Source organism: Gadus morhua, chromosome 16 (genome assembly GCF_902167405.1).
Source record: "Gadus morhua chromosome 16, gadMor3.0, whole genome shotgun sequence".
In the NCBI taxonomy this organism is placed as follows: domain Eukaryota; kingdom Metazoa; phylum Chordata; class Actinopteri; order Gadiformes; family Gadidae; genus Gadus; species Gadus morhua.
In genome coordinates, this window is record NC_044063.1 from 5,416,703 (window position 1) to 5,428,876 (window position 12,174).

Below are 12,174 nucleotides of genomic sequence, written 5' to 3' on the forward strand. Positions count from 1 at the left end.
TTTTTTTTTTTCTACACCTGCTGCCATGGTTCTCCGTTGGCTGGAACTAAAAGGTGTCGACATGTTTCAGCAGTGGCACAGTGTTGGGCACGCAGCGTCGCTAGGTGTGTAGCGTCTCACCACCTCTCCGGCTGCTTTCGAATCCAGACTCCCCCCCCCTCCCAACCACTGTGAAGACATAGTTAACAACAGTCTCTATGCCGGTTTGTTTTAAACCAACGTACCCATGGCTTCCAAAAATGGAGCCCTAAAGAAACAAGTAGGCATGAAGAAGAAAGGGGAGATGAACGGCTTGCAGTGGTTAGGGAGTCTGGTGGGTTTTTTGTTTTGGCGGGGAATCAAATAGAATAGAATAGAGTTTGGTTTTCTCCATCTCTTTAAAATGAGCACACAGGGGTTCAGCACTTCTGTAACTGTCCAGGGGTACGGGAATGTACAAACGTTTGATCTAAAAATCCCTGATAAAATAACCCAGGACGGTAGTCTCACATCCGCACAGTGGAGTCTGACATCAAGAGGCCCTTTATAACGAATCAGGATTTTCTTCAGATGTCAATTTTTGTTTTGTTTTGTTTTTGACTGTTCCCAAAGACTCGAAGGAACACTAGATGGCTCAGCCCACTGGCAAATACTGACTTCCCTCAACTACTCCATGTTATCTCTGTTGTTCCGAGACGTTATTCAGAAAAACCAGAGGGATTCACTGATCAGAGAATCACTTAGTTTAAAGCTATTTTCTTCTTCACCAGAAGAGTGATTGCTGAACAGGGAGCAAATGTCTCCTGAGTCGGTTGCCCTTGTTGTTGAGCTGTTGGTTATACTACCACCTAGAGGTGACAGGAGGTATTACAGGTTAGACAGAAATAATTATTATCATCATTAATGGCAGCAGACCAATACTTTCATGATATTACAATTCATACACAGAGAAGCGATGTAACATTTCATCTAAACACTAAATGTCACCACGAATGCAGCACGGTTAGAACCTAACAGCATTTTTTTCGCAAATATAAATATGTGTATATATGTGTGTCTGTATATGTGTGTTATTGTGTGTATGTATATATATATATATATATATATATATATATGAATGATCCAATGATATTCAACCCCATGTGACCGTCAACATGTAACACCCTAGTTATCATCAATAGCTATTGTAAGGATCCTTGACAAGTTGCTTTCGCCTCCCTCCCTCTCTCCCCTCTTCTCTCGACCTCCCTCCCTGCCTGATCTCTCCCCCTCTGTTCCATCTCCCTTCACTCTCCTTCTTTTGACCTTTGTCTCTCCGTCCCTCCCTTCTCATTTCACCCTCATCCCTCTTCCCATCCCCCACCATCTCGTTAAACATCCCATAACCCCAACCTCACTCGTTCATAACCTCTCCCTCCCTCCCCTCACCTCTCACACTCTCTCTTTCCCAACTCTCTCTTTCCCAACTCTCTCTCTCTCTCTCTCTCTCTCTCTCTCTCTCTCTCTCTCTCTCTCTCTCTCTCTCTCTCTCTCTCTCTCTCTCTCTCTCTCTCTCTCTCTCTCTCTCTCTCTCCCTCCCTCCCTCCCTCCCTCCCTCCCTCCCTCCCTCCCTCCCTCCCCTCTCCCCTCTCTCTCTCTCTAGGTCTACATCCCCTGCAGAGCGGCGCTGGTCCTGGTCAACGATGAGATAGATTACAGTTATTAGGGTGGTGATGGGGGCCCGGGGGCCCCGTGCCGGGGGCCTGAAGAGGCAGAGAAGGGGGGGGTGATTGTCCTCCCAGAGTCCAGATTCGGAGATGGGTCCGGGGCCTCAGTCTGAGGGATAACAACTACCTAGTGTCTGAGGGTCAGCCGGGCAAACCTTCCCCCCACCGCAGCCTTTGTTGCACACAGTGTGAACACACACTCACACACTAATATTCACAGACAAAGACTAACACACGCACGCACACACACACACACACACACACACACACACACACACACACACACACACACACACACACACACACACACACACTTATACGCTCACACATACACGCCCACTAATATGCACCCACTTGGACAGGCACACACACACACACACACACACACACACACACACACACACACACACACACACATTATCACGCACACGCATACACATACATAAAAAAACACACAAAAACACATCCTGTCGCACATACCCTCCCTCGCCTCCAACCCTCCCTGCAATTTTGTATTCCTCATATCCTGCAGGTGTTTTTGTGTGTGTGTGTGTGTGTGTGTGTGTGTGTGTGTGTGTGTGTGTGTGTGTGTGCGTGCGTGTGCGTGTGCGTGTGTGTGTGTGTTTGTGTGTGTCCTCCAAACACAACCTGCAGCCCTACTATAACGGTGTCAGAACCCATTGAGTCCAGATCGGTGGTCCTAGGAGGCGGAGAGGGAGGGTCAATGACCGCGCCACAGCCACCAGGCAGACGCCAGTCACCATCTGCAGGCTGCGTGCATCCGGCTGCGCCGCTGGTGCACGTGGCCGGCGCTCACTGCACGCGCCCAGTACAGCGGGACCACCACAACCTGAAACAAGACATGTTTTTGCTAATATGTGGAAAAATCATTTTTCAAAAACCCAAATGTTTTAGACACAGACACACACACACACACACACACACACACACACACACACACACACACACACACACACACACACACACACACACATCTCTGTTCAGCATGATCTACATTCTAATCCCAATTGAATGCAACTTTTTCCTTTTGTTTTGGGTTTGCTAAAAATGCTGTCTTATTTAATTGTGATGTGCAGATTATTATAAACAGACAGATATACATGCGCACACTTGCAGACAAAGACATGCACACCCTCAATTCAGCAGGAAAAAGCAGAGAGGGAAAAATGTTATTTTAGAGTTTTATTTTGGTTACCAATTGAATTGACAATTGTTATTTTTATTAGTGATAAATATTCTAATTGTGGGTTTAAGTGTTGATACAAATAAGCTTGCATGATGGCGTGTGTGTGAGTGAGTGCTTATGTGCTGTTGGCAGCACTGCACTTGATGTGAAGGGGTTCATGTTGGAGGTTGACTCACGCCACTGTTAGACTCACGCTGTGCGAGTTTAGCAGGATTAGGAGCAGGGAAGATTTGTATGAAGTAATAAGCTACTCGGAACCATGATACCATACCAACAGAGGTACCTGATTCAGCTCCAGTGGCTTTCCTTAATCATTGTATCTACGAGGAGCCCTCATGTAGTCCTTCATAACCCCAACGCTAACTCATTACAGCCATGATTTGCAGCGAAAGAGATCTGATCAAATCGGCACACGCCACACGATGCAGGCAGGAGTTAAAAATACTCTACTCTGGTGTTTTCTCAAGATAAATCTCAATGTGAACAGACATTCTGCACTTTGTTTATTTCTCTATGAAGCACTGTGCATATTTCTTTGTCATTTTGAAACATTTCAGTGATAAATCGTCGTAGACTGCACTTTCTGAGAAGTTTTGATGCTGGGGAATTTATATTAAGGTGTTATTAATTTGAATTGTTTAAAAAGAGCATATGACTCATATTATTTAATCATGTAGATGGTACACCTATAGCAGGCCTATTCTTGCACAGATACTTTTGATTGGTTACTTAGACGCTGATTGGTTTACCATTCCCAGGACACTGATGTAACTATGAGGGTTATTAGAAGACCCAGGTGGCTTTGTAAATTCACAGACACTGAAACAAACGGCCTTCATCTTTTTCAATTATCTCTTATCTCTCCCTGTGTCTTTCTCTTACACACACACACACAGTAACACACACGCACACAGGCGCAAATACTCTGAAGCTAAGAGTTTGGTCTCTGCAAACTTCATCGCACCTTCCGTGTAACCCTAATTCAGTCGTGTGAAAGTAAAGCTGCTTTGGCAATTTTCCCGTTCCCATTTACACAGATGTGTGAAAAGGCTGAGAGAGCCACAGTGAGAGGGGGGGGGGGGGGGGGGGGATAGGGGATAGGGGACGGACCACAAGAGAGAGAGGAGAAAAGAGAAAGATGGAGAATACATTGAAATGGATAAACAACATGGTGTCTGAGTGCTGCTAGTCTTTGCTCACTGAGATAACGGAGTAGGCCACAGCCCAAGGTTACTGTGCCTCTTGATGCTAAACACGGAGGCCTCAATACAATTGATCTATATTGTGTGGTCTGTCCATTCTGTCCAGATGTGTGTACGAGTGTCCTTCCGTACAGATGAAGAAGAGAGGGTGCCGTCTGTATTCAGCTATGCCCTCCCATGTTTGGGCTGCAGTGTTTGCATGAATCTGGTTTTCACTAGTAACTTGTCGTATGCCCCAATCATCAAACCCTAATATATAATACCCTAAAATAAACTGGAACTGTGATGCACCGTCACTGATTTGTATTGTTTTAATTGCACCTTTAACGATAACAGCCCACCTCCTGACTCTCTTCACGTCAAACATGAGGAAGAACTTTCTGCAGTGATTTCCGTCCAGGCGTGGGGAGATGGTGGAGATTTGAGAGTCCTTGAACACAGAGCTTGCCAAAAGCACCTGCTTCCAAATGTAATGGGATGGTATGTAATGGTTAGGCTTATGTATAGACAACTATTAGGCCAATATAATAAATTGGCCTAGTCATTTAATTTGTCAAATTGTTAATTAAATGTGACACCCTTCCAAATGGTCTTGCTAATCCATGTCACCTAGTTCACAAACCGGGACACAAATATTACAATTCAATAGGTAAATGAACAATATTTAAACTATGATCTCATCATGGTATGACCAACATCACATCACCTATAATCTGCATAATAAGACGTTGTGCCTTATCACTTCAAATGATAAGGCCTAGCTTTTGAAATGGGTTATCATTCAGGGAATAAAGGCCTGAGTTAATTATTCACTCACTAAAGCTGCAGGATGATAGTGTTGTGCCCGCGGACTGGTACTTTGTGAACCAACGAGACTCCTCATTCGGGTGCTTCGTCAAACGCGGCTGTTGTAGGCCTACCTTTGTGGAGCTGAAGCATGCTCCAATAAACTTCGAAACCTTAAAAACTTGACAATCGTTGACCCAAATACTTTGATCGTTTTGCCCTCAAGGTTTTAAGCTTGATTATCTGACCCCGGCCCTGAGCTGAAATTGGTTACTTTCGTGCAGTCAGTGACCCGCATAGTGGGAGTGAGTTTAGGAGAGGAGTGTGAAGCGAACGCGAAAATGCCACAATAAATCGGCACTCTCCTCCACCTGAGCCATGATTTCACCCCCTTATATTGTATAGCCGTCACAAATGTCATTTCCATTCTGTTCAAGCACAACTGATTCAATTTTATTGAATCATAATTCGCTAGGCAGTTAAATGTAAATTACATACTGAATTATCCATTCCTGCCCTTCCATATCGAGGCAGTTGGTTGGCGGTAAGGGGTCGTTAGACTGACTTCCCCTTCTTCATTGAGGGGGCTCGTAGGAGAACAGTTGAATGACCATAGCCTGTCTTAGGTTTTCAAAGGAAAATTGACACTCGAGCACGAGTTTCCCTTCATTCTGTTTTTCAAAAGTTCACGACCATCTCTGCATGAATATCCGAAGAAAAGTCTATTTATCTATTTAAACAAATGTATCTGTTTAAACAAAGGTGCTGTGTTCTCTCTCTCTCTCTCTCTCTCTCTCTCTCTCTCTCTCTCTCTCTCTCTCTCTCTCTCTCTCTCTCTCTCTCTCTCTCTCTCTCTCTCTCTCTCTCTCTCTCTCTCATTCTCTCTCTCTCTCTCTCTCTCTCTCTCTCTCTCTCTCTCTCTCTCTCTCTCTCTCTCTCTCTCTCTCTCTCTCTCTCTCTCTCTCTCTCTCTCTCTCTCTCTCTCTCTCTCTCTCTCTCTCTCTCTCACTCACTCTCACTCTCACTCTCACTCTCACTCTCACTCTCTCTGTCTAAGCTAGTGTGAACTGAGTTGAAGAAGCGCTTACAAAAAAAAGAACTGAGAGCATTTTCTAAAGGTTGGATAAGGATTGCTCTGGACAGGGGTTTAATTCCTCTTTCAGAAGGCATTGAAGACGGTCACCACATGCTGGTAGACACTGCCGTCTGCCGGTGGAAAACTATCTTTACTAGTTAAATCAGTCCTCGTAAAAAAGTTCAGTTGGTATGGATAGACCTCAGTCGGGTACGCCCTTATTCTAGCAGCGAAATCGAAATACACACGGCGCGCCCAAGGTGGACAACCGCTCAAGTCATTTGACTTAAGGTAAGCAACAAATCTTCCAGAGCAACACCAGTCTGCTTTCCCTGCTTTAAGCGGGTAAGACACTGAAATGTTTTTCCAGTTTCAAGTGATTTCCACTTTGTAGCAATTTGAAGCATCGCATATGTGAATGATTCAAATAAGCGTTATGGCCGAGAGAGACGGCGGGACTAACAGTGACATGAGTTTAGCAGCGAGGGGAGAACCAGTGGGCGGGTCATCCGACAGAAGGATATTCGTTTCGTGCTAATGTTGTGGATATTGCTTTGTGGTATTATTTGACAGAACTCCATATTTATCTTCTTGTTGTTCTTCTTATTTTCATGCTCTTATTCTCCGCGCTTCAGAGATTATTAACTGGCATATTTAAGCTCGTAGGTTGTAAGGGACCGGAAATTGCGTTCATGTAAACCAGGATAACGCCACAATTCAGATCCTCTACGCCTTCCAGCCAACGCAACCGCGTCAAGAGCGCGCACTGACCAAACCGCACATGGTTTGCTGATGCAATCACGCTTTCCCAAGGGTTACCTTAGGACGCACTACTCGCTCCTAGCGCCCCATTCGTAACTTTTTAGTGACATTTAATCCATGACTCAAAGTGTCAGACTAATTTTGGCATGGGGTGCGAAACGTTTCCTTTTGTGGGCGACCTTCCCCCGCCGTCGCTGTCTTATCATTGACCCTCCAAGAAAACATAGCGAAAGATGCATTTCAAATAGCCTGGTGCTTTTTTCTTTTGAAATTTAGAAGCGTTTGCTATTAAAAATAATGGAAAGTTGACTTACTTAAGTTGACTTACTTAAGTAGTAAGTCACCTTGCATGTCAAATGGACAATTGGAACATAGCCTTAGTATGTCTAAATGTAATGGGAAGTAAAGTTATATTAGTAATTAAAATAATGGTATTAACCAATAGTCAAATAACAGATAAGTACGAAATGACAGTGTTTACATATACAAATACAATTGGCTACACCTGTAAACCATCCCCGTCAAATCGAATTTGTTATATTATTAATGCTTTAATATTGCCTATTCTTATGAACAATCATTCTAAAACGCTCACCATGTAGTATCTGACATTTATATCGAAACACGTTGGACTGCATTACATGAATGCATGATATCTGTGTGTGTGTGTGTGTGTGTGTGTGTGTGTGTGTGTGTGTGTGTGTGTGTGTGTGTGTGTGTGTGTGTGTGTGTGTGTGTGTGTGTGTGTGTGTGTGTGTGTGTGTCCGTGCGGCCCTCAAGTCACTCTAATACCCCTGAAAGGTACAAGATTCAATAAACAGTACATCGAGGCCTGTATGGCTTCCTGGAGAGGGTGGTGTGTATTTCTATCCTTCAGGTCCTTCTGGCTGAATGCCAGACTAAACATGGTCTTTGTCTTTGCCGCTAAACCTTGGAGTGCAACAACGCAGCATTTATGGAACATTTCCCACATATAATACCGTGCTATCTTAAAAGCTGACAATGCCACATAAAGAAGGCTACAAATGTCAGGATAGTGGTTATGGTGTTTGACACCCAGCCCTAAGGTACTGGGTTGGATAATCCACTGTATACAGCCTATAGTGCGTTACATAGTGCTTGATTATGTGATCAAGCACAAAGTTTTAAAAAAGTAGGATAAGATGTAAATATGGACTCAAATTGCCTTCCGTGGGTGAAACACATGCTACTGTATGAGTAATCAGTTGTTGACCATTTTTGGTTACCATGTTATGTCATGAAACACTCTGGAAGACCCCTGCATGAGGTCAGTGGAGTTGTATTCCAAGTTCATCGCCCATCTATTCCCACCGGGCGTTTTTTTTGTCACAAGTGACCGACGGGCGTTCTGATTGGAGGAGAGGGGGGCAGGCATCGACCCGGCCCACCCAGCTATTTTAGCACCCTTGCGTGTCACGCTTTAAGCTATCTCCGTTTGATCCAAAAGAAGGGGTGGGGGTGGTGGTTGGGGGAGAATATTTCCCAGTTGCCCAACGCCACAAGGCCGTTGTATTCCGATGTGACCTAGTCGTGTCATGGTACTAAACATTATAAACACGAGCCCTCTCATGGGGCCACAAGTGACCCGAGTCTTTACCCTTGGCAAGGCGCACTGTCTAGATATTGGCAAGCCATAGGTGAAGACAGAGCTCTGCAAGTGTGGACTGTTGACTGCTGGTTGGGTCTGGGGGTCAAGTCAAGTTGATTTGCGTAGCCCAAAGGGCAGCTCTGTCCACGACACCCCTCTTACCCTAACCCCCCAAAAGGGGAAGGGAACAACTCCCTTGAAGGTCCAGTTGCTTAGATTCGAGAAATGTAAAGAAGTGAGAGCTGAGAAACATGGAAGAGAGGACTTAAAAAAACACTAAACAGTTCAACTCCCGCCATCTCTGCTCCCTCCCTCTTTCTGTTTCACTGCCACCATGGAGAAGTGTTTGCCTGGCTATTGCCAGACCAAGCTCAATCATACATTGCACGTTGGTCTGGGGAAGATACCGTCATTTTCTTCAGCACAACGGGTGTGATCAATGGGCCTAGTTCAAATGACTCGGTACGCAATTGGCTGCTTGCAATCGCTTCTCTGTCGTCATTGTATTGAAACAGCCAATAGCACGCCAAGGGGAAAAGCCAGCTTGCCAATTGGCTCCCGCAAAAATGTATCGGAAGCAGAAAGAAATGTATTGCTCTTCTCAAACCCCTTCTGCAGGGCAAACTCAAATCGCCGGCAGAATGGGCAGGGCTACCCAGTCTAGAGAAGTGTCCTGATTGCTCCGTCAACTGTAAACTGATCATCTCACATTACAAAACAAATAAGCTCAAATATTGGCTCTGAAATTGTATTAACAGACCCTTCTAATCATCAAGGAAGAAACCTTTAAAGGTCCCATGGCATGCTACTTTATGGATGCTTTAATATAGATATTAGTGGGCCCCTAACACAGTATTTGAAGACGTTCCCGAAATACAGCCGTTGGGCAGAGATACAGCCACTACGAGCCAGTCGCACATTGAGCTTTCCCCAAATGCGCTGTTTCATTGTCTGTAGCTTTAATTCAAATGAGGAGGAGAGAGGCGGGTCAAGGAGGAAGGTGGGGGTGTGGCCCTGAGCACACAGCCTTTGGCCGTGGTCTGTAATATTCTAGAACATTCCGGGTGCTCCGGCGGGAGTCCTGAAGCTCTTTAACTAAATAATATCAAATTATACATAGATATCTATATACTATACATAATATCACGGCCAAAAGCTGTGCGCTTCCAGACGATATTATGACTCTCAAACGACTGCGTCGGGTTCTCCAACATCTCTGGTTCTTCCCCGTCCACATCAATCTGAAATAGACTGAACCAAGACCTGGAGGAGAAAGGGATTTTTGCCCCCGATTGTCTCCCGCTTGAGCCCCTCTTCTCTCTGCCGAGGGACCACCGCCTCGGCAGCGGGAAGCAGGGCTCAAGCGGGAGACAAATGCTGGCAACAATCCCTTTCTCCTCCATGTTGAGGTTCATGTACTTCAGGGAGTCAAAGCCAAAGTTCCTTTCCCCCAATTCCTTCTCAACCATTGCTGAGATAACCTACGAGTCTCGTTGTGGAAAAACCAGAGACGAGAGTCCGAAGTGTTATGTGCCATAACACCAACAGCAGAACGGTTATCCAAATAACAAAGAAGTGTACAACACTTGCGTTACATTGTGTGTAATCAAACACACACACACATATGGCGCTCGCGCACGGTTGTAGCTCATTGTCTCATTGGCGGGCCAAATTCTCTGGGCGGGCAAGGCAGAGGAAGGGGAGGTAACTTGGCCCCTTATGACGACATATGGGGCCATATTCAAAATCAGCGCGCCTGCTTCCATTTTTACAAAGGCGAGCAGGATACCTTGTGCTCGTTTTACACCGAACGCAAGTTTTAACCACTGGGGGACAATAGGCGGGCTAGGGGAACTTATATTAATGTTAGAAAACCTTGGATTTTCATGCCATGGGACCTTTAAGTTTCTGTATTGTTCTTGAAGAGGCGTACCGTACGTCCGAGCCTGGTGAAACCTTCTCTGGGGCAAGAGATACAGGCTTCCCAAACACGGCTGACGAAAACAGCTGTGGTGTGATAAGGACAGACAGTTGGCCTTGACGAGGACAACTCTACTGGGTTGTATCAAATATAATACACAGCTATATCTACAACTTTGTTATCCATGCAAAGGACTTTGAATCTTTCATTGGTTGGGATGGAGAAACTTACTGGTCTTTGGAATGTTGGTGTGTGGGTGGGTGTTGGTCAGGCGTAACATTTTTTCAAACTGGTTTGATAATTACTCAAAACACCCAGCCAGAACAGTAAAATTCTTGGATCTTTTTTTTTTCGTTTTCTTCTGATCATCCTAAGAGAAAGGTGAGTCATATGATAACGTTGCCTACCGTTTTGCAGATCCATCACACATTCACTTTGTCCGCCATGGCTTCTGTTGTGATTAATTGGCCTCATCTTTAATCATCTTTCCTAATTGTAAATCCAAACACTGTGTACTTGGCTGTGTAGCTCTGTGTTTAGCAACAACAGAAGTTTATCATGTTAGCAATGCTTACATCAGTAATCTTTCACTTTTCATTTGCCAGAATATCAAATAATAACCAATGCCGGTGCAATTCGTTTTGCTGCACTGGTAAGCTAAAAAAAACCCTCCCTAACCTCTTTGTGAAGCTGTTTGTGTTTATGCTGGCGTGTGTGTGTGTGTGGAACGCGTGTCTGGCAGTGACCCAGGGCTGGCGTAGTTACTGCCGGTTCCCACACCATGTGACCACGTGAGGTGTCAGCCTGCTATTTGTTAGCGGGGGTACATGCCTCCGAGGGTCCTTTTTTAACCCTGGGTCACGCCCCCTGCCGCTAGACTCGGCCCTCAGCCTCTATTAAACATCCTCACTCACGTTGGCACCACGTTAGTGTATGAGGAACGCCGGTGGATAGAACAGCGAGGGCTCGTACACACAGGGACGAGGAGGAATTGTTTGTAGAGGAGGGAACAGTACGTGAGTGTGAGCACATAACCTGCTGGGTCCGTTTGTTTGTTGTTCTTTTATATACACGGTGTGTGCTTAGTTATTGGAGTACCTGTGAGACTTCAACCAGTACAATCTTTTATTATGTATCATTTTTTATGCACTTATATTTGTTACTTTAATATTAGTTTTAATTTACCTTATTTTTTTTACCTAAAATAATTAATTACTTTTTCAAATCATCCATCACTGGTGGAAGAAGCTCCGAAACTGGGCTGCTCTTTGAATGATAGATATTGAATTTGATCTCCATTATTATAATAATGTCTTAATTTTAATGTCATGTCTTTATTATAATTGAATTAGTTTTCATTCTAAATGAACAGCTTATTTATTTATGAGCTGATGAGATATTTTCCATATTATTGCAGACTTATATAACCACAGAAGTGCAGTCTATCATTGTCTATGATGTATTGTTTGTTTATATATATTACTTATTTTATGTATAGTCGGGTATTGTTCAGTCTTGACCAGAGCATTTGTGATATGAAGAAAATCTCACATGAAGTATTCAGAATTGATGTATTCCATGTATTACCAGTATAATAATAGTTTTATAGTCGGCACTTTCTTAAATCAACAATTTATATCTTGCGTCATTTTCTTTCAGAAGTAGTCTAGCATCTACCAGCTGCTTGTTAAATGAATATTCTTATATATATCCATATATATATCGATATATATATATCGATATATATATTATATATATATCTATATATATATGCTAAATTGTTGGCCTCATTTATGGTCTTCAATAAAGATTTAGTCAGTGGAAGGTGCCGATTATGTGCCGTCTTGTTTAATATTTGAGAGAGCCTGTGTGTTTAACGGTGGGGGGGGCTAAGCGTGTTGCTCCTGCACCCTTCAGCACAACGTCC

At 44.1% G+C, this 12,174-nt stretch overlaps 2 protein-coding genes across 8 annotated transcripts in view; both read left to right on the top strand.

Moving 5' to 3' along the window:
- gbe1b (glucan (1,4-alpha-), branching enzyme 1b) overlaps positions 1-4,390 on the top strand; it is a 92,360-nt gene extending 87,970 nt beyond the window's left edge. Inside the window, exon 16 of the mRNA XM_030337070.1 lies at positions 1,622-4,390. Within this exon, the coding sequence (XP_030192930.1) occupies positions 1,622-1,684 (63 nt within the window). The 3' untranslated portion in view covers positions 1,685-4,390. The remainder of the gene's footprint in view (positions 1-1,621) is intronic.
- Positions 4,391-5,954: 1,564 nt separating this feature from the next.
- LOC115561455 (high affinity cationic amino acid transporter 1) overlaps positions 5,955-12,174 on the top strand; it is a 16,413-nt gene continuing 10,193 nt past the window's right edge. For 2 of the 7 annotated variants that reach the window (XM_030381533.1, XM_030381531.1), the window contains exon 1: positions 5,959-6,246. The gene's annotated coding sequence lies outside the window, so the exon portion shown is untranslated. Of the gene's footprint in view, positions 6,247-10,042; positions 11,290-12,174 lie in introns of those variants that run through there. The other 5 variants (XM_030381534.1, XM_030381529.1, XM_030381528.1 and 2 more) reach the window with 5 other exon arrangements.